Source organism: Astyanax mexicanus, chromosome 22 (assembly GCF_023375975.1).
Source record: "Astyanax mexicanus isolate ESR-SI-001 chromosome 22, AstMex3_surface, whole genome shotgun sequence".
In the NCBI taxonomy this organism is placed as follows: Eukaryota; Metazoa; Chordata; class Actinopteri; order Characiformes; family Acestrorhamphidae; genus Astyanax; species Astyanax mexicanus.
This window is the reverse complement of record NC_064429.1, coordinates 31,726,108-31,749,632: the sequence shown is the minus strand read 5'-3', so window position 1 is coordinate 31,749,632 and position 23,525 is coordinate 31,726,108. Positions and strand designations below refer to the sequence as shown.

The window sequence follows — 23,525 nt, the reverse complement described above, 5'->3', positions numbered from 1 at the left end:
GTAAGTGAGTGTTCAAGCATAATGTGAAAGAAGAAAGAGAAACACGTCATTTAAAAAAAAATCCTTTTTTTTGAAGACTTTTTCTCTGAAGCAAAACATCAATTGCTCTACTTCAAATGTTCACTCTGGTAATTTACACTTACAGTAGATTTAAACCGCTGCATTCATTACAATAAAACAATGAAACAGTTAAGAGTTCATAGAATCTCTTACGTTAAAGTGTTTTTATGTAAAGAGATAAATAGTGCAGGTTTTCTGAGTTTAGAAAAGCAAAAATAACAAAATAACGACAAAATAAGGACAAAGCAAACAAATAAACTAAATTTGCTTATTTTTTTTCTCTGTTTTGTTAGGAAACAGATCAAAATGTTGTTTTTCTGTCGTAACTAAGGAAAACCTTTAAACGCAACACAGAATAAAATAAACTGTAAAAAAAACTTCTTAACTTTTAACGTACAGCAGCATGGCAAAACTCATGGGACAGTGCTACGCAAACTGATTAAAAAGTGTTGTTTGGGTTTTAATCAGTTTTGTGTTTTTCAGTTTAAAAAATGCAGGAGACAATGGATAAGACAGAAGACAGAACCCATGTAAGCATGAAAAAAAACATACTGTTGTCCTTTCTATGTATATGCTTATTGAGTGCTTATTAATATGTCTTTATAGTATTTACAACTTAATTTATAACGTGAATAAACTCCTTTATAAACTATTTATAAACCCTTAATAAAGATGATAGATAGATAGATAGATAGATAGATAGATAGATAGATAGATAGATAGATAGATAGATAGATAGATAGATAGATAGATAGATAGATAGATAGATAGATAGATAGAAAAAAATAAAGCTCAGTTTTAACGCTATTCTTACAAAAAAAAATGTCAGGTTTAAATCAGGCTTGGGCTCATAATGACAGGGTATAGGGCGGGTTGCGTCGGTCTCTGATTTTTGGGTATAAAATCTGAATAATGTTGCTTTAATGTGACAAATACAAGGGTTAGACAATGAAACTGAAAAAAATATACTAAAAAAGGACAACACATGGAAATCATTTAGTTCCGTTACTATACATGGTAGATATGTGGTGGTCACCTGATACTCAAAGGACGGAGTGAGTCTGTAGTTGAGCATCTCCTGGTGGAAGACAGGCGTGATGCTTCCAGACATTGGAGGAACGATCCACACCCAGTCACCCGGGCATCCGCCCCGTACCCTGTACTCGTTCTCCATGTGCTTAATAAACGACTCTGTAGCTGAGTGATGATCCACGATGGTCACCTTAGAGACCTACAGTTAAAATACAAAGTAAAACATATAGAAAATAACTGTAAATAATATTTATATATTGTAGCTATTATTATTATATCTACAGGAAACATCAATCAATATCCCTGATATTGTTGAATACATAAATATAAACACGTCAATCAATACAGCATTACTGAAGGGCTTAAACAGAAGAGAAGATATTTATTTTTTATATATTTATTTATATATTATTGTATACAGAAAAGGCTGATTTTAGATGTGCAGATGAAAACCTACTGATATAAATGTATACTGATATAAATAGAATATTAGTATATAATTATTATGATAAATATATATATATATATATATATATATATATATATATATATATATATATATATATATATATATGTTTATATACAGCTCTGGAAAAAATATGAGACCATTTAAAAATGAGTTTTCTTTTAATTTTTTAGCAAATTAAAAACCTCTGGAATGTAATCAAGAGGAAGATGGATGATCACAACCATCAAACCAAGCTGAAAAAGCAGTGTGTAAGACTGGTGGAGGAGAACATGATGCATCTTTTTTGTTATTTCAGCCATTTCTCTTTGCGTTTTCTGCAAATAAATGCTCTAAATGACAATGTTTTTATTTGGAATTTGGTCTGTAGTTTATAGAATAAAATAACAATGTTCATTTTACTCAAACATAAACCTATAGCAAGAAATAGCACAAATCAGAGAAACTGATTCAGAAACTGAGGTGGTCTCTTAATTTTTTCCAGAGCTGTACATAAAACTATGTAATTTAGCATGTCATTTGTTATACTAATTTGGGCTTCTGAATTCATATAAGAAAATTAAATATAATAATAAGTAATACACAAGCATATTATAGTTAATGGGCAGACATGCATCCAACTAGTCCTCACCTGGTAACTGTAAAGCACAGCGATGTTGATCTCTACCAGAGCCTGGTCCTTCCACAGCGAGGACGTTTTCCTGGTGTCCAGCCCCATCATGGTGGCCACTTCCTGTTAAACATAATTAGATTACATTACAAAATATAAGCTAGCTACAGATCCAACTATCTTCTGGAGCTTGATCTGTAGACATTAAAATAAAAAATAAAAAGAGCATCTGTTAAGCTTGGTGGTGGTAGCATTATGCTCTAGGGATGTTTTGGAACTGGACATCTTTCCTAAATAAAGTATCTGTCTGTCTGTCTGTCTGTCTGTCTGTCTGTCTGTCTGTCTGTCTATCTATCTATCTATCTATCTATCTATCTATCTATCTATCTATCTATCTATCTTCTGGAGCATGATCTGAAGCCGTTAAAATATCGTTTAGGAGTTTAGAAATAAACCACTATCTATCTATCTATCTATCTATCTATCTATCTATCTATCTATCTATCTATCTATCTATCTATCTATCTATCTATCTATCTATCTATCTATCTATCTATCTATCTTCTGGAGCATGATCTGAAGCCGTTAAAATATCGTTTAGGAGTTTAGAAATAAACCACTATCTATCTATCTATCTATCTATCTATCTATCTATCTATCTATCTATCTATCTATCTATCTATCTATCTATCTATCTATCTATCTATCTATCTATCTATCTATCTATCTATCTATCTATCTTCTGGAGCATGATCTGTAGCCGTTAAAATATCGTTTAGGAGTTTAGGAATAAACCTACACTGATGGGTGTGGTGTCTGAAATGAACCTAGACAACAGTCAACAGAGGGAACAGAGGCAACTCTTGCTCTTCCTCTCCAGGGGCAGTCCTGATGAGTGCCAGTTTCATCATTCAAGGTTTTATGCATATTTTAAAATTTCTCGGATTGACTGGTCTTCATTCAAGTACATTTTTTCTGTACTTAGTTCCACAGTTCTTGCCATAATATATATTAGAACATTATACCACAGTATGTACAATAATACAATATTATGTATTATACGTAAAATATACATATAATATGTATATTATTTGTATAAAGTAGAACATTGTACCACTTAAATAGAGCTATAATTCACTGTATACCTGTAACTCTACCTCTTCACTACTTTACAACTGATGCTCTCAAACACTTTATTAAGAGGCAAGAAATTCAACTAATTATTAACTCTTGATGAATTCAGCAGCACAGCTGTTAACTGAAAGCATGAATTCCAGGTGACTCTAAGCTGTCATCTAAGACAGCACAAGAGGTGCTACTTTATAGAATCTAAAATCTAAAACATATTCTGGTTTGCTTATTTACTTATTACTTTGTATTTATTAAATAATTGCAAGTATTATTTATAGTTTGGATGAAATAATGAAAAAAAAAACCCACTGAATTTAAGGTGGTACTGTTTATAGAGCAGTGGTTTCTAATAATCCAATAATAGAACAGCATATCAGTGTACACTCACTTTAATTTCAGATACAATATTGAGATATTGAGATATTATAGAAGACGATACGAGTCATTTCCCCTCCAGTAAAACGTGACTTAAAGGTGACGTGTTGTTGCGTTATCGCTGGTCGTGACTGCACTGAAACACGCAGTAAAGCAGCTGCAGATAAAGGTGTTGGTCATGGCTGCGCAGGCAGGGGACCAAGCACTTTTCCATCATCACCTCGAGGTGGACTTCCTCCTCCTCCTCCTCCTCTTCCTTCACATAATGGCTATGGAAATTAGCTCTGTGCTGAGTGGTGGGATGCATCATGAACACATTACTTCTTTTAACGGCACTACGCACCTCCGTTCCCAATTTAACACTTAGAGATAGAGATCTATCAGCTGAGCGATACCCTTCTTAACTGAATTCAATTCTCACAGTTTGAGATAATGACTTATTCCTGACTCTGGAGCTGTTAGCTGCGGTGTGAAATGTATCTTCGCACTCATATGAACTTGAGTGAGATACAGTAATTTAATTTCTGAATCAGTTTCTCTGATTTTGCTATTTATAGGTTTATGTTTGATTTATTTGATGCAGATGCAGAGCTTTCAGACCTCAAATAATGCACAGAAATCAAGTTCATATTCATAAAGTCAATATTTGGTAGAATAACCCTGATTTTAATCACAGTTTTCATCCATCTTGGCATCATGTTCTCCTCCACCAGTCTTACACACTGCTTTTGGATTTACGCTAACTTTACGCTACTCACTCCTGGTGCAAAAATGCAAGCAGTTCAGCTTGGTGTGATGGCTTCTGATCATCCATCTTCCTCTTGATTATATTCCAGAGGTTTTCAATTTGGTAAAATCAAAGAAACTCATCACTTTTAAGTAGTCTCTTATTTTTTTACAGAGCTGTAATTATTAATCCATTTGGTTTTAATATGAAACCAGAACACACTATAAGCTATAAAAGATTTAGCTCTACTAGGAAGGCTTTCCACAAGGTTTAGGAGTGTGTTTATGTTTGTGATGTTAGACACTGATGTTGAATGAGATGGTGTGGCTCACAGTTTCCAGTGGAATTCATTTTAAAGATGTTCTCAGATTAGTTTAAGTTCAGTCAAGTTCCTCTACACTAAACACACTCAAAGCTCATCCATTCCTTTATGGACCATGCTTTAGGTATTGGGAAGGGCCGTCTCTAAAATGTTCCTGCCAAGTTGGGAGCATGGTCCATTTTAAAAGTTCAAAATCTCTTGATATGCTAAAGCAATCAGAGTTTATTTCACACGAACTGAAGAGCTGTGTTAAAGTCATAAAAAACAACTCTATAGTAATACCATAGTAATAATTATCCCCCCTCTACCAAACTTTACACTTGGCACAATGCAGTCTGACAAGTACTGCTCTACCGGTGAAACCATCAAACCCAGACTTTTCTATCAGATTTCCAGACATAGAAGCACATAGATATGTTACTTCTTATTAAACATATTTACTGCTCTAGATTCCAGTGGCGGCATGCTTTACACCATTGCTTTACACCAGTGAATCCAGGGCTTTGCACTGAATTTGGTGATATAAGGTTTTGATGAAGCTGCTCAGCCATGATAAAACTCTCCATTCCATGAAGCTCTCTCTACGCTCTCTAATGTTCTCGAGCTAATCTGAAGCTACACAAAGTGGTACCACTTTAAAATAAGACTACCTTTATAAAGGGTTTATAAACAGTTTACAATCACTTTATTAATGGTTACTAATTAGGTTGTAAATGCCTTAAAAATCATTAATAATCGGTTATAACACATATGCAGAAAGGGGAACAATGACCTGTTGTTTGTCAAATAGTGAACCCACAGCCATCTATGTGGTGCCCTTCCGATGTATGTGTTATAACTGATTATTAATGATTTTTAAGGCATTTATAACCTAATTAGTAAGCATTAATAAAGTAATTGTAAACCATTTAGAAACCCTTTATAAAGGTAGTCTTATTTTAAAGTGGTACCCAAAGTTCAGAGATCTGTAGAGATTAATTCTATGAATTGCAGAATGTTATCGATCACTGCACACTACACTGTATTTTTTTTTAAGTCACTACAACTTAAAATCATTAAGCGACTAATTTCCTACCCTTTTTTTAAGTTAGTACAACTTCATGCCTCATCTGTTCTCTGCACTTACAAAATAAAGTTGACCTAACAAGTCTTAAATGTGAGCTGAACTTAAATTATTGAATCACTTTATAATTCTTTTATCATTATCTAATACTTTAAGTTGGCTGAACATAAATATATTTAGTGGAGGTAATTGAAAAAAGTATGCTAGACTTGCCAACTGAAAAATGTGTTGAAATGAGTTGCTGAAACATTTTTCGTTAGATTAAAAAACTCAGAAGTGTTTGTTGCTCCAAGCCAACATACTGTGATCACTAGGAACACAGAATAAAGGTAACTTGCTCTTACAGCCTACAACACTGAGGCCTGGCAATCAACACATATATCACACTAATGCGCGACTACGATGGTACGAAGGTAACTTTGGGCAACAGACAACAAAAAGATGGTTAAGAAGTAAGGGAGAGGTCACACCCAATATGCAAATATATGGTGACAGGAGCCTATGGGAAAGCGGTATGAATGAACACTATAGAAAGATCATTGATACGTGTAGTATACAGTACTAAAAGTTGGTTGAAATAAAATTTTTTCATTGACTCAACAAAGTTCTCTGAACTCATTTTATTGAGATGAACTGACCAGTAAGTTCACTCAACTTTATAATATTAGTTCTCCTGACTAAAACGTGATTTTTGTACAAAAATATATTATTGTTATGTTTTATAGTGATAACGTTAAAGGGATAACGTAGTAATTGTTGTTGTTGGAGGAGGAGGACAATATGCTAATCAAAGCAGTAATCTCCGAGGTATTTAGTTGGCAAAATAACAATGTCAACAATGTATAATAAATTGCTAGTGTGTGTATCGTCTAGAACGAGGGTCCTGCTTTCATTACCCATAACAGTGAGTAACGCGGTACACAGAGTGGGCGGGCGGTATTCGCTGCAGTACTCAACCACTCAGTAGCTCTATTTCATATTCGGCTGGGGTTAATATCAGGTCACAGTTTAATCAGCGCAGCATGACTAATGCATTATAATGGTGCATATTAGCACAGTGCTGAATTAGTATGGGTAGCAGTGAACGGGTTACGCTAACAGAAAGTAAAGTCAACCACTGTCATCATGTTAACAGCGTACAGTTGGGACAATATTGGGATTTGCTGGGTTTCCAACAAAGTTTGACTCGCTTACTCTCTGGAGCTACGAGACTAAAATAGCAAATGAGTGGTGCAGCGGACTAAGAGGTTGGTTCGAAGACAGGTCATGCATCTTGCCATCAGCTGCCAGAGCCCTGAGAGAGCACAATTGGTCTTGCTCTCTCTGGGTGGGTAGATGCTGCTCTTTCTATGGCGTCACATCAATGTCAAAAGTTGGGGGCATAAAAATACCAGGTGAAAAAAATTAACCAGCGACTTTTAACATTTTGCGTGTGTAAATTAACTTCTCGCAAGCACAAATGTGAAGCTTGCAAGCAAAAAAAAGGGGAATTGTGTGCTCACTAAACAAAAAATTGCTCTCAAGCTTTATTTTTCTCCTCTCAGGTGTTTTTTTTGAACGAGAGCCGGTCTCTCCAGGTGCTAAGGAGAGCCGATTGTTTGGATTGCAGCATAGCTAACTAGCTAACTCTCCCACCGTCCTTCTTTCTCCGCACTCCGTAGGCGGTCCGTCACAAACCCTGGAGATATCAGCCAATAGCATTGATGTGATGCCACATCTTTCCCCTCATCACTCCTAGGGTGATGTGGATCAGCACAAGGCTGCGCCTGTGAGCTGATGTATCAGAACCGAGTCCCTGCGCTGTGATGCTACTCGGTAACGCTGCATCAGCAGCAGTACAAAAAGAGGCGGGGTCTGATTTTACATGTATCGGAGGAGGCATGTGCTAGTCTATGCCATCCTTGTGTTGGGGCACTCAATAAATAGTGATAGGGCAATCAATACTAATCATAGACTGTGTATAGCTGGACAGAGCATCTTCTCTCAAAAGTGAAGCCACCACAGGTCGGGCGCCCCCTGCTGGTCGGTTGCAGAAAGCTGTGTAAGCCCACCCATCCCCAAAGGTTTCAATGGCAAAACAGACAACTTTCAATCACGTTTTTTTCTAATATTCTGTAACTCTACTTCCATTACCTTCCATTACATAATATAACCTCTGCTTATATTGTTAAATTTTTATATCCCCGTAGAATTCATTTTTTAAAATGTTATTCAGCTCTTTTCAAAAGGTGTGTTTATTGTAAAAGGGCTGGGTTACACCTAGCCGGGGTGGGACCATAGACTGTATGGGTGAGACCGTAGACTGTGTGAGCTCTGTGGAGGCAGCTCTCAGGGGCGGGGTTATTCAAATGAGTAGGTTGTCTCTCCACCGTCTTTCACCCTCCTCTGGTCTCTACTGCTCAGACTCGGGTTTCAGGATCGCCAACATGGAGGAAGGTTTTGGCTTCATTTTCATTGAATGAATGGGAACGGCGACACAGCGTCCATCTTTTTTACAGTGATTGATACTAAGTATCAATAATCTAAGAACGATTATCAGATATTTAAACATTAGCACCTCTTCAGTCACTGATCTATTGATGGTTTTACTGTTCAGTACCTCCAGCAGGTTGTAGCGAGAGCTGTCGCAGAAGTCTCTGACGCCAATCTCCGTGCCCATGTACCAACCGCTGAACGGACAGGCGGTGAACTCCAGCCCCCCGATCTCCAGCAGCATGTTAGAGACCGCCGGCAAACCGTACCACTTCAGATTCAGCTCCTTAAACCACTCGAACCTGGAGACACAGATATAAGAGCTTAGGAACTCAAACGCAACAACAATCTGAGAAAGAGAGCAAAGGATGATCAATGTGCTGAATTTCTACAGAACATCTGCTCTAATATGATGAAGAATTCATAAAACAGAGACAATCTGCTCAAAGAAGACGGAAAGAAGGAAGAAGATTAAAACAATAAGCCACGAGAAGTTAGATTAAGTGTGTGCTACTGCAATTTCATTATAGGAACGTTTTTGGCACATTGCAAAGTAGAACAGTTTGGAATAATGTGGAATAAACACTCATAAGCAAGTGTATATGTTCAGGTGCATATCAAAAAAATAGAATGTCATTGAAAAGTTACTTTATTACAGTAATTCAGTTCAAAATGTGAAAATCATATATTATATATAGATATATTACGCACAGAGTGATCTATTTTAAGTGTTTCTTTATTTTATTGTTGATGATTATTATGGCTTACAGCCAATGAAAACCCAACAATCAGTGTCTCAGAAAATTTTAATATTATATGTGAGCCAAGTCCTGCTAAAAAATGAAATCTGGATCTCCATAAAAGTTGCACTTTGTAATATAGATCTGAGCTTTTGTCAGGTTAGGGAGCAGGGAGGATTTAATAACGAAAGCAAACAAATATAAACATAAACTTAACAAAGAAACAGGACTGTGGATAAACAGGAAAAACACGAGGACCACTGACAGACTAAAAACGTACAAGGATGGACACCGGAACAGGCAACACATGGCTGTAAATACACAGGGGAGCTAGAAACACCTGGGGCTAGGGGGCGGAGCTACAATAAAGGTAAAGACGTGGTCTAACACTGGGGCGGAGCTACGAATGAATACAGAGGGAAGCACATGGGAGAGCACAGGCACGAGGAACAGGTAAACACAGAAAAACATGATAGACAGGAAACAGGGCAAGGACATGATAGCTTCACTCATAGTTTAAAAACTGGAAAACTGTATTTCTTGTAAATTTAAAGTCACATGAAATACGTTCTGGATTTTTGTGGTTTTGATTTTGGTTAATTTTATGTGAAAATTGAAAATGCTGCTTGGTTTGCTTTGTCATGCAAAGAAAGAAAAAAGGGTTGAACATTTTTATAGGAAATTTAGGAAATATAGGATTTTTTTTTTTTTTTTTCGCATTTTGACCATGCGAATATGGACTTAGGTCACTAAATCTGAGTAAATGTAACTATTGTTCAGCACCTCCAGAAACTCCTTCCCTTAAGATGCTGAGAAAACTATTCCAGGTGACTCTCCCTCATAAAGACACTGAGATTAAAATCTCACCATGAGTGTGCAGATCTGTCCTCAAAGATAAATGTGATACTTAGAAGAATCTTCTAGTCTTCAATATTATATTTACAATGTAAAAAATCATAAAAATTAGGAAAAACACATTGAATGAGATGAAATGTGTCCGAAGGTTTTATTTGCACTGTATTTATCATGCTGTTGGACCTTTTGATCTGCTGTAACAGGGCTGTAAAGAGCATTAGTGATCATAAAACTCTCTGTTTTCTCTCAGTTGATGTAAAAATGCCAGTGTTTCCAGTGGAATTCTCAGAAAAACCCTCAAATTGGCCCCTCAGTTGTTTTGCTGGGAATCCAGTTGTTTACAACATGAAGCGCTCCATCCCACACGGATCAACTCGTTGTCTTAATTTTCCCATCACTAAATGCACAGAGAGAAGGCAGCGCCAAAACTGTCATTATCCCTGCGCCGGCACCTGCAGGATTCTCAGGTGTTCCTGTAAGTGGCCAATTGAGCTGCTGGCGGCTGGAAGCACTGGGAGCGCTGGAGTGGCCTGTTGACAGCTAAGCTCCTCGCAAGACATCCCAGCATTCAAAACCCCACCGGGTCACAGCAGCTCACGCTACACCTGCCTGTAATTTGTTTTTCTACCACTTAAACACGAAAAGAGGGAGCTACAGGTCTGAAAGTGGAGTTTTAATGAGTTATTTTACACGTAGATGTGATGAACGATTGAAAAATGTTTAAAAACAACTTAAAATACGCTATATAACCAAAAGTATTCGCTCACAGCAGTGTTAATTTCGCTGATGAATAATTTTCGACATAGTTTCATAGTTTTCGACAACAAACCTTTTTTTCAAAGCAAAAACGAGACGATAACTAAATAAAAACTGTGTAAAATAACAAAAAAACAAAGACAAAATTAACTGACATTTTCTTTTGGTCTGTAAAAATTCGCAAAAATAATATAATATAAAAAAATATATACATATATATATATATAATATAATAATATATCGAGTGCCACTAGCTTTAAAAGGCAGCTAAAAATGTTCCTTTTTAGATTAGCTTTTTACTAGTTCTCTTCCCCTTATACTTAATTATTTTATTTATTGATTTTTTTTATTTTATTATTTTTAAATGCTTGTGCTGTTCTTATCCTTATTTATTTTTTTATTTTTTTATTTATTTTATTTTATATTTTATTTTAATATAAATGTCTTATTTCCTACTATTTTATGAATTTTTTACTTTTTAATTGTTTTATTTGTTTAATATTACTTTTACATTTTGCTGATTTATTTAATTGTATTGTGAAGCACTTTGAGCTGCATTTATATGTATGAAAGGTGCTATATAAATAAAGTTTATTATTATAATATAATATAATATAATTTAATATAATATAATGTAATGCTGTCGCTGTAAAATATCACGATAATTAAAATTATTTTAGCAAATCTAAATCTGTATCTTTAAAACAGAACAAGAGAACTGTCACCATAAACAATTCATTTTATGTGTGTAACTGTGCTAAAATTCTTAACCCTTTCATTGTCCTCCATGTAATGCAGCTTTGCTGTAAAAGGGTGTACAAAAGCATGCAAGTGAAAATATAAGGTGATTAAGCAGGAAAATATAATTTTTTGTGTAATCTGAAAGTCTTAGAAATATGATGAGAAGTCAAAAGAGTTTAAAATCCTTTTTAAAAGTTCTTTTTTTACTGTATAAACATTTTAGAATGACTGGACCAGCAAAAATGACCCTGAATGACTTTTATGAATGAATCATCTCCTGTTACACTGACTACCATTGAAAGTTAGGATTGGGAACTTTCAACTCATAGGGAAGCGGCTTAGTAAACAAAACTGTAATTCCTCAATCAAGTGCTGGATGTTAGTCTATACAGATTTCTCTCCTGAAAACCTTTTATTTGGGCGAGTAAAGCGCTTCCGTTTATTTACAGTAAGATTAGATTTTCAATATTTTGTCTAAGGGTGAGTTTTCAGTGAAGTTTATCCAGCATTAAGGCTGGGTGCAGCAGCATTAGCATTAGCCGCTAACCACAGCGCTAGCGGGATGTAAACGGAGAACTAGACTGAGGAACCCTGAGTGTTCCGGTAACCCAGAGCACTATCAACTAACATTTGTCCAGTGATGTCAGTGATTGGTCTGTAAGTTTACTGTGCGGCAGAGCGCGTATATCGTAAAGACAAGAAAAGTTCCGGTGCTTTAAATGAACGCTGTCAGAATTAAATCCTTCTCAGAAGTTTATTGGTTTGGGTCCGCACTGGACAACGTCTGGGTCCAGTCCGCATATATGTGATCCCTGGCCTAGACCATATACACGGTTCTGTTTTATAAAAGCAGTCCTTGCTGCTCTGCAGAGAACAACAAGTTCAATGTTCAGTTTTACAGTGTTAAATAAGTGAAATCAAGAAAGACCAAATTAAATTTTTTATAAAAAAAAAAGTATGTTAAGTTAATTCAATAGAAATGGTCTTTTATTTTTATAAAAAAAAACTTATTTTTTCAGAAAATACTTCAACTTTAAATGTCTAGAGATACATTGTTGCTGTTAAAAATGTATTTTCCAATAAAGGGAGTATTGGCAAAACTGGTTATAGTTTTTATGTTAAGGTGGCGCCGCGGCGGGAGGTGGTGTCTGCAGCTGCTGAAAGTAACTAATAAAGTAACTTGTAAAGTAACTTAGTTACTTTTAAAATCAAGTAATCCATGAAGTAACTAAGTTACATTTTAAAGGAGTAATCAGTAATCAGTAATCAGATTACTTTTTCAAAGTAACTATACCATCACTGGTTTTGTCCCACGTACAGTATCTTATTTCAAGCTTATTACACTTATACACAGCTGCGGTTAGCGGCTAATGCTAATGCTGCTGCACCCAGCCTTAGTGCTGGAGAAACTTCACTGAAAACTCACCCTTATAACTCTGTACTTCAGCAGAGTGGCTTTACTGCTCCTTAAGTGGAATTCATACATAAGTACACCGGATTATAAGGCACACTGACGATTTCTGGAAAAATGTAAGTATTTTAAGCGTGCCTTATCTGATCATACAGTATATATATGATGATTTATAGAGGGTAGTTGTGCTTCTTGTTGTGAACTGTTGAATTGTTGACTTGTGAATGAAATATGTTCTGTTGTACTGACTTCCATTGAAACTTAGAAAGGACTTAACAGTGTAACAGTGGCGCCACCTTTTTATCTTTTGTCTTTTATCCCTTCTTACATCATTTTATTCTCATTTTACACACACCCACAGTTTCCAAACACCTAAATATCATTTCCGTCTCCTTGCACGTGTGCCATTGTCGAAAATATCCTCTGTAAACAACCCGCAAAAAAAAAACGCCCACCAGCGACATGAGCAAACCACTGCTCTTTACTGGGAATCTGAGTCAATCCGGGCCTGTGTTTGTTGGGGAATGTACTGTAAGTTTGGTGAGGCAGGTCAGTACACAGAAAGCTTCAGTAATTCAGCACTCAGAACAGCCCCTCAGCTTCTCCCAGGCATCGTCAGCGCTCTCGGAGCCTGCCAACCTGGCACCGCCACTGATCTAGGATCTGGGGAAGGAGCCAGTTTCATGTTGGCTTGGCCCGAGTCCCTCACTTGCGCATGCAGGGCGCTTGTGCTCAGCATGGCACTCTTGTTGCTATGGATCTGCCAGCCTCCGAGACTCGGAGAGCTACATTTACAGCTTCATCGTTAGCTGTGTAGAAGAAGGATTGAAGGAGATTATGCTTTAGAACTGTGACAATACAGCCATGCTCATATGACTAATGTGTATCAGTCACATCCTGTGTTAGCGGGGATGGACGTAATCCTCACACTGTAGGTCCCTCATGGCACGTAGTGTACTGTACGTCTTTATACGAGCTCTGAGCTCAATGAGACTAGCGAAGAAGGAATCTGACTGAAAAGAGGAGATTCTGAAGTTTTAATCCATCAAACTACATCATACACCATGTAGTTTTGCTATTATTTGATGTAGGTATATGTTTGAGTAAAATAAACATTCTTGTTTTATTCTATAAACTACGGACAACATTTCTCCCAAATTCCAAATAAAAAAATTGTCATTTAGAGCATTTATTTGTAGAAAATGAGAAATGGCTTTAAATGACAAAAAAGATGCAGAGCTTTCAGATCTTAAACAATGCAAAGAAAACAAGTTTCATATTCATAAAGTTTTATAAGTTCAGAAATCAATATTTGGTGGAATAACCCTGGTTTTTACTCACAGTTTTTTTAATGCATCTTGGCATCATGTTCTCCTCCACCAGTCTCGCACACTGCTTTTGGATAACTTTATGCTGCTTTACTCCTGGTTTGATGGCTTGTGATCATCCATCTTCCTCTTGATTATATTCCAGAAGGTTTTTAATTTGGTCTCTTATTTTTTCAGAGCTGTTTATTAGAGGATTTATCATAGCAAGACACAGTGAATTACAGAAGTGGGGGTGAGGTCTAAAAATGAGGGGGTAAAAGTAAATCTGGGAAGACAAAAACTAATTTCATAGAGCCATATTGTTACTTTTGTTGGTGGAAACTACATATAAACCATTTCTCTTTTTAGAGGTAGCTAATGTGCTTTATTTAGACTTTATTTGCTAGCATTTCCTAAGCCCTTAAACTGGAATGGAAAAAGGGGGGCAAACTTAGAAGTTTTGGGCAGGAGTTCAGGGCAGCTTTGCTGGGAAGTGTCAAGCTGATGACACCCCCACCCCCCCCACGAGAAGAGATACAGAAAAAAAGGAACAAAAGAGAAGAAAGAAAGAGGAAGGTGGGGAAGAGATGGGTGCAAAGTTGTTCGACACTGAAGCAGAAAGGAAGTGAGGGTTTATATAAGGCTATAGTAGGAGGCTCAAAAGGTGTGGATCAATCTTCCAAAATTAGTAGCAAAACTTCACTGTCCAATGAAAAACAAGTATCTCCAAAACAGCAACTTTACAGGAGAGAGAAAAAACCTTCTATGTAAAAAGAGTTTATTTCAGTTTATTTTAAGTATTTCTACTGGTCCATTCATCAAGAAATTTTGGCACAGCGTAAGGGAAAGTTTGTCTATTCAAATAATGTATTAAAGTAAAAATCGACAAAAAATGAAGATGCTTGTTTTTCATTGGACAGCGACGATATAGCCCTTGAAATGGAATGGAAAAACACAGGGCAGCTTTGAAGATGATGACCCCCCCCCCCCTCCTTTGGAAAAGATCCAGTAAAAAAAAAGGGAGAAAAGAGAAGAAAGAAAGAGGAAGATGGTGAGAGATGGAAAGAGGTGGTGCAAAGTTGTTCTACAGTCAAGTAGAGAGGAAGTGAGGGTTTATATAAGGTTATAGTGGGAGGAGTAAAAGGCGTAGATCAATCTCCCAAAATTAGTAGCAAAAATTGACTTCTTTATTGAATAAAAACATGACGTTTCACGCTCCAAGGCCTTCGTCAGACTGGAGTGTTTGGTGTATCTGATTAAGGACTTCCAGCATGGCCTGAAACATCATGTTTCTAATGTGATAAAAAGTCTATTATTCCTACAGAGTGAGTGATGCACCATTACTGATGAAGAGTCATTTTTTATTTTATTTCTTTTTAAAAGCCTTATAAAGTTCATAGTTAATATAAATGTACACCCGTAATGATGTGACCAGGCACTACTTACTTGGGGTGTGTGATGTTGACCTCCAGCACGAGGTCATCTGGAATCTCGAACAGCTCTGGGTCATTGCCGTTGGCCTGGAGCAGAAGAGGCAGGACATCGAAACGCCCTTTTGGAGCCTTCCATCCCTGCTGTATACAGATCTATAGTGGGGGGGGGGGGGGGGGGGCGCACACACACACACACACACACAATCTGTTAAGTCATAACATATCGTATAGAGTAGCATATAGTATCCTAAAGAATTAACCTCTTTTTACCCTGTTCTTCAATACTCAGATCCCTACAGGATAGAAAACCACCACAGAGCAGCTATTATTATTATTATTATTATTATTAATATTATTAATAATATTATTATTATTACTATTATTATTATTATTGTGTATTTGGTATTTCCAGCACTGCAGTGATTAGCACTGATTAGCATGGTGGTGGTGTATGAGGTGTTAGTGTGTGTTGTTCTGATGGTACGAGTGGATCAGATACAGCAGTGCCTACAGGACTGGCTACAGGATGCTGGCTACAGGATGCTGAATATAGGATCCTGCACATATGATGCTCCCTATAGGATGCTGACTACAAGATGCTGCCTACAGGATGCTTCCTATAGGATGCTGCATACAGGATGCTGACTATAGGATGCTGAATACAGGATGCTGCCTACAGGATGCTGCCTGCAGGACGCTGCCTACAGGAGGCTGCCTGTAGGACGCTGCCTACAGGAGGCTGCCTGCAGGACGCTGCCTACAGGAGGCTTGCTGTAGGACGCTGCCTACAGGATGCTGCCTGCAGGACGCTGCCTACAGGATGCTGCCTGCAGGACGCTGCCTACAGGAGGCTGCCTGTAGGACGCTGCTTGCAGGACAAAAGCCCCTAAATCCATAAAATCCAGTGCAATGAATTGCCTTCAGGCATCACTTTGGTTATCAATTGTTATCAATTGTTATCAAAAGCATCACAAAGACTTCACCAAGAAGGAACTCACCAGGCAGGTCAGAGATAATGTTGTTGGAGAAGTTTAAAGAAAGGTTTAGTTATAAAAAAACATAAACAGCTCTGGAAAAAAATAAGAGATCACTTAAAAATGATGAGTTTCTTGGATTTTACCAAATTAAAAACCTCTGGAATATAATCAAGACATCAAAACATGTTGAACTGCTTGAGTTTTTGCACCAGGAGTGAAGGCATAAAGTTATCCAAAAGCAGTGTGTAAGACTGGTGGAGGAGAACATGATGCCAAGACGCATGAAAACTGTAATTAAAAACCAGGGTTATTCCACCAAATATTGATTTCTGAACTCTTGAAACTTTATGAATATGAACTTGTTTTCTTTGCATTATTTGAGGTCTAAAAGCTCTGCATCTTTTTTGTTATTTCAGCCATTTTTCATTTTCAGCAAATAAATGCTCTAAATGACACTATTTTTTTGGGAATTTGGGAGAAATGTTGTTTGTAGTTTATAGAATGAAACAACAATGTTCATTTTACTCAAACATAAACCTATAAATAGCAAAATCAGAGAAACTGATTCAGAAACTAAAATGGTCTCTTAATTTATTTTTTTCCAGAGCTGTATTTACAATTTCTTTGGATACAATGCAATGCGATGTGATGTATTGTTATATAAAAGACATTCTCTATTAGTTCAGGAGCTGATTCAAAAGTCTATTTTTTATGATAACAGGCCCACATTTGCCTGTGATAGACTTGATAAAATTCCCTCAGGGCCGTCGGAGGATATTTAGTCTACGTTTCAGAAATGTCCACAAATAACTGCCACGTCTTTTTCAAAAGCGACAATTTCCTCCCACTGTAATTATCAATAATGACGCACCAGATAATCAGCCCAGCAGCACGGGGCTTCGGGACACATGCTGTCTCTTCTGACACACAGCAGAAGAGTTTTACCGCTGTAATCAGCCCTGAATTCACACCGGAATTAAACTCGCGCTACGTAGCGGCGTGGGCCGAGGCTGCCGGTACACTCAATTCATCGTCACCTCCTTTCTTTATTTCTGCAGGGAGAGTGAGGAGGTGATGGGATGTCTCACCTCGGTGAGCTCCACGGACGCCGGGTCTCCCAGCACTGAGCCGTCGGGCTGCTTATAGCCGGCGTAGCGGATCAGCTGGCTGTTCCACACTCGGAAATCGTGCTTCCCGTCTGTCCTCGGGGGGAAAATGGTGATAGCTGACCTGCAGATTAAAAGATATGAGATAAGTGAGCTGAAAGATCAGGGTGTTAATGTAAAGACCTTTCAGTGACAGACTGACTGATGCCTCCTCCTCCCACGGCACTCGTTTTTCCCCCAGCACACATTTACCCCACATTTACACATGCTGCAGCCTGAAGTGTTGGGTTATTATAAGAAAAAACGGTACCACTTTAAAATAAGACTACCTTTATAAAGGGTTTATAAATGGTTTACAATTAGTTTATTAATGGTTACTAATTAGGTTGTAAATGCCTTAAAAATCATTAATAATCAGTTATAACACATATGTAGAAAGAGCAACAATATAGATGGCTGTGGGTTCACTGTTTGGCAAACAACAGGTCATTGTTGCCCTTTCTACGTGTTATGTGTTATAACTGATTATTAATGATTTTTAAGGCATTTACAACCTAATTAGTAACCTTTAATAAACGGATTGTAAACCATTTATAAACCCTTTATAAAGGTAGTCTTATTTTAAAGTGGTACCGAAAAAATATATAAAATATATAAATTTTATTGATAATATTAGAGCAAAATAGTCTACCATTGACATATTTCAGCACATAAATGTAAGATGAAAGATCCCTCATTTCCTGCCCTTAACACACACTCACTCAGCCTCCTGACACCCACTCTTTATAATATATATTTATTATATTATATATCTTATTTTCACCCCCATCACTATTGCACTATTGTATTCTGTCTCACGTATGCCTATTTATGTCCTTGTTGTATTGGACATATGGTGTCCCCCATTCTTTTATATTATATATCTTATTTTTACCCCCCCCCCATCATTATTGCACTATTGTATTCTGTCTCACATATGCCTTTTTGTGTCCTTGTTGTATTGTACATATAGTGTCTCCCATTCTTTTATATTATATATCTATTTTCTGTACTTACTGTAATTTTTGAGAAGGAGAGTAACGTAATTTGTCCTGTACATATGCAGTATTGACAATAAAAACTTCTTTATGACATTAGTAGCATTACTAGCATTATGATATAGTAAATGAATAGTGAAGTCATCCAGACTATGAAGGAACACTGTATAAGGGACCTTTTAGTAACTTTAAAGTGTTAAACAAACCAAAATACTTTTTTTTGCATTTTCTGAGGCTGGTAACTCTGATAAACTTGTGCAACAGAGCAAACTCTTGCTCTTGCTTTCCTGTGACGGCCCTGATGAATGCCAGTTTCTTCATTCACAATGTTTTCGGTGGTCTTTGATGGTCTTTGCGTGGACTGCCCTAGAGGATCCTTTCAAGGTTTTTGCAATTCTTCTTTTTAAATTGACTGATCTTAATTTTGTCTTAAAGTACTTTTTATTCTTTACTTAGTTGATTAGTTGTTGCATAATATGTTACATAATATGTTACCTGAAAGCCTGAATTCCAGGTGACTCTACTGTAGAAAGAACCAAGATGTGCAAAACTGTCTAATCTAAGCAAGAGGACGCTGTAGTAATAATCTACAATGCAAAATAAAGAAATAATAATAATAAAAAAACACTGAATTTAAAAGTTTGACTGGTAATACTACTCGCACTACCAGGAAGCTCATCACCAGAATATTGACCACACCTGTTCTGCCCACTCTAAGTACACCTTTACCACTCTGCAAACCATTATCCCATTGCTTGTGTTAGCTCTCTCTTTACTGAACTTGTTTTGTATTTTGTTTTTGTATTTTATGTCCTTGCTGTGTATGCTTGCTTTGACTGTTTCTATCGTTTATGGTATGTGTATTCCCTACTGCTTCTGTTTACCGGTGTTGACTCTGCTCGTTTTGACCAGTCTTAAAAACTCTCAAAACTGAAATTTATGAAGCAATATGTGCAGGTAAATTATTTGTAGTTTAAGCACAAGCTATGATTTTTAGCAATGAAGTTATTTTTTAGTTACAATTTAAAAAGAGGTAATGAAAAAAAGTATTGTTTGGGTATCAGTACCGGATTCAAAGTATCGTACTGCTACCGGTACTGAAAATATTAAAAATGAAACCGAGCCTTAGCCTCTCTCTCTCTCTCTCTCTCTCTCTCTCTCTCTCTCTCTGTCTCTCTCTTGCTCACCCAGCAGACTCATCTCTTAACCCCCACACCCCACACTTCCAACCCCCCCACCCTCTGATCAGTGCTTTAGAGTGACATTAATTAAAGGGAACAGAGAGTCAGTGTCATGTATGATTATCTTTGTAGTGAGACAGTGGCAGGTGGCGTACGCAGGAGTTCTGGAGCAAGGTGGCGTAGAGGGTGGACACATACACACACACACACACACACACACACACACACATATTGGAAATCCAAGAGACAGCTACACAGAAATGCATGATGTCCATCTCTGAACACAGGCCAGAAATAAAGGTATACAGGTAACACTTTATTTACAGATCGCTAATAAGTGGGTAATAATATGGAAATTATAGATTTTTATCTTTATAGTTTTTGTTTATATGTTTATTTGATGATATAAAATCATAATCTTGTCTTGGCCATGAATCAAATTCAGCTGTAGTGATTTTGACCACTAACACTAGTATGCACATCAATCAATCAATCAATCAATCAATATCATGGTAAGAAGTTTTATTAATCCAGAAATTAAATATCAATTTCCTACTTGTTACTGAATAACAAATCAGTAATTGTGGATGTAATAGCTGTATAACAATTAAAAGATTGAGATTGTAGTGGTAGTCAGAAAAAAAATACATTTCTGATTTACTATTTTCTTTCTGACTATCACTACAATCTCAATCTTTTATTTTTTGTAATAAGTAGAAAATGTGCACATAATTTTTGGCTATATTTTACAAATGACCATTAAAATTAAAAACATTACTAAAATATTAGTATCCTAAATGACTAAAAATGACTAAAACTTAGTATCCATTAAGAACTAGAAGTAATAAGTAAGAAGTATGTCAGTACAATATTTCGAATTTAATTCGAAAATAATTAATAACTTGTTACCATAATATTACAATGTCATTACTTACTTATTACTCATCTGTTACCTCTACAATTACTGAATTATTATTTAGTAAGAAATTGTCTTAATCAAAATTAATTAATTTGTAAATTATAATAAATGAATATTATTATATTATTATCCAATTGTTATAGAGCTGTTACCTCCACAGTTACTGATTTGTAAATCAGTAACAAGTAGGACGTTGATATTTAGTTTATGGATGAATACAACTTGTAGTAAAGTAAAGCGCTACCTGTATACAGATCTATAGGTTGAGAAAGAAAAATGTAAAAAGAAGAAAAAGTAGCAAATAAATGGAATAAATTAAATTCCAGTAATGAAGGGGATGATGAGGGGTGTAAAGGACGCTGAGGTGGAGAAGTTACAGGGTGGAAAAAATAAAAAAGAGCAGAAAAAGTAGAAAAGAAAACATCAAACCCGCTCCAGCGCGTACCTGAGGTTGCCCTTGTTAGTGGCGTATTTGATGTGATTGCAGATGTAGTTAAACATTCCGTGTGCTGTGGTGCAGTCTCGGGCATCAAACACCTAGCCAAAGAAACACGCTAATTAGCACAATCATCAGGTAATCACAGCAGAGACGAGTGGGCTGATCTTTGGAGTTTCTCTGTTCTCAAGTCTCAAGCTTGTCTCAAGATCGTAAACAAGTTTTAACCACATTTGGAATCAGTCTTTCTAAAATTTTATTTCTAATTCTTATTTTTGTTCGTTTGGAAGGGCAATTAGCATATTCCCAATTACTATGCACTAACCCATCACTAGGTTAGGAGGAAAGCGCCAGATTCCTAGCTCCGATACATCAGCAAACAGATATCTGTGCTGACCAACATCACAATGGGAGCCAACTGTGCTCTCTCTGACTCCGGCTGCTGATGCCAAGCAGCATGATCCAGGACTGGAACCAGTGATTCTCAGATCATAGTGACAGTGCCACGTGGAGCCCGATTTGGAATCAGTTACATAGAATGAATTGCAATTAGATTAATGAGATTTTTACTTTTAGAAAATGTTCTTAGTTTGGGAGAAGTGTTGTCTGTAGTTTATAGAATAAAACAACAATGTTCATTTTACTCAAACATTTATCTAAAAATAGCAAAATCAGAGAAACTGATTCAGAAACTGAAGTGGTCTTTTATTTTTTTCCAAAGCTGTATTATCACTGTCAAACAAAAACATGGATCAATGGATTTATTTTGCCATATGAATCTGACACTTGTTCTTTATACTACATCCAAATTTAATTACAATTAAACCAACAGCAATGCTCTAAAATGACTGGAAATAGAATCTCTGCACATTGGCTTCCACTGAAAATTAAGAAGTTTAAGAAGAAATTGACCATCAAACACAAGCTTAGACCACTCACACCTAAACAGTATAAGTAACAGCTGTATGGGTGAAGGTTGGTACCTGTAGTTTGGACCACTGGATTCTTCCCACACAGCGGGCAGCATTCCTCCATGCATGTTTGGCTCCATATATCAGCTCTGTGTCTTTGAGCTGGTACGTTCCAGAAGTTTCAATCTCTTTCTTCACCTCTTCCAGTCGATCCACATGCGCCTTAGATCCACACCTGCTCTCAGTACATACATGAGAAGGATGGAATATTCAGTATTTAGTTTGTCAGCTTAGTAAAAACGTTTAACTGGTAGAACAAATGTTATGTTATAACTTTATTTAGATGGTCCATTATTGACCCTCATATATGCTCAACTGTTACTCAACTGCATATCTATTAAATGCAATTAAATTCTCTAACATGAACCCTAATCCTTACATATTAAGGGGTGGGATTTACATTTTGGATTAAGATTTGGGTCAGGATTAGGTTCGTTTGTCAATCATTTACATTGAACTTAGGGTTAAGTTGCATTTAACAGACATTAAGCTTAATGTTACTTGTATGTCAGTTGAGCATCTATGGGGCATCTATAATCAACCATCTACTGTAAGTAAATTGTTACAAATGTTCATGATCAATTGGAAATTTGAGTTTCTAAAGAAAAACATAAGAGACCACTTAAAAATGATCTGGAATATCTGGAATATAATCAAGAGGAAGATGGATGATCACAAGCCATCAAACCAAACTGAACTGCTTGAGTTTGTGCACCAGGAGTGGCTTAAGGTTATCCAAAAGCAGTGTGTAAGACTGGTGGAGGAGAACATGCCAAGATGCATGGTTAAAACCAGGGTTATTCCAACAAATATTGATTTCTAAACTTTTAAAACTCTTTTTGAATAAGAACTTGTCTTCTTTGCATTGTTTGAGGTATAAAAGCTTCGCATCTTTTTTTTTTTTTTGTTATTTCAGCCATTTCTCATTTTCTGCAAATAAATGCTCTCAATAACAATATTTTTATTAGGAATTTTGGGTAAATGTTGTCTGTGTTTTATAGAATAAAACAACAATGTTAATTTTACTCAAACATAAACGTATAAATAGCAAAATCAGAGAAACTGATTCAGAAACTGAAGTGGTCTCTTAATTTTTTTCCAGAGCTGTATATATGTGCATACCTGGGGGCAAATTGTTATGCATGGGTACATTACCTCGCATTACATTTCACTCAGGTTATAACATGATAAAATGCAAGCCTGCCTTTTGATTGAAGTGTAGTACTGGTTGATGAAGTCTGTGGCCAGCGGCAGCAGCTCTTCTTTGGTTCGGACTTCGTCTGGTTTTCGGTTCTGGCTCGGCGTCATAATAGAGCCTATACACACCCTCTCGTTGCAAATTGGCACCTAGAGTGAAGAGAGACAGCACATCTCATAGACTGTAGTTCACACCTCCG

General features: G+C 36.6%; 1 protein-coding gene across 1 annotated transcript in view; it reads right to left on the bottom strand.

Annotated features, from left to right (window-relative positions):
- Nucleotides 1-23,525, bottom strand: part of nos1 (nitric oxide synthase 1 (neuronal)) — a 108,076-nt gene that overhangs the window by 50,590 nt on the left and 33,961 nt on the right. Inside the window, exons 5-12 of the mRNA XM_022667296.2 lie at nucleotides 23,333-23,475; nucleotides 22,141-22,303; nucleotides 21,167-21,258; nucleotides 17,567-17,708; nucleotides 15,515-15,654; nucleotides 8,386-8,560; nucleotides 2,190-2,291; nucleotides 1,097-1,291 (exon numbers count right to left, since the gene is read on the bottom strand). Of these exons, the coding sequence (XP_022523017.2) occupies nucleotides 1,097-1,291; nucleotides 2,190-2,291; nucleotides 8,386-8,560; nucleotides 15,515-15,654; nucleotides 17,567-17,708; nucleotides 21,167-21,258; nucleotides 22,141-22,303; nucleotides 23,333-23,475 (1,152 nt within the window). The remainder of the gene's footprint in view (nucleotides 1-1,096; nucleotides 1,292-2,189; nucleotides 2,292-8,385; nucleotides 8,561-15,514; nucleotides 15,655-17,566; nucleotides 17,709-21,166; nucleotides 21,259-22,140; nucleotides 22,304-23,332; nucleotides 23,476-23,525) is intronic.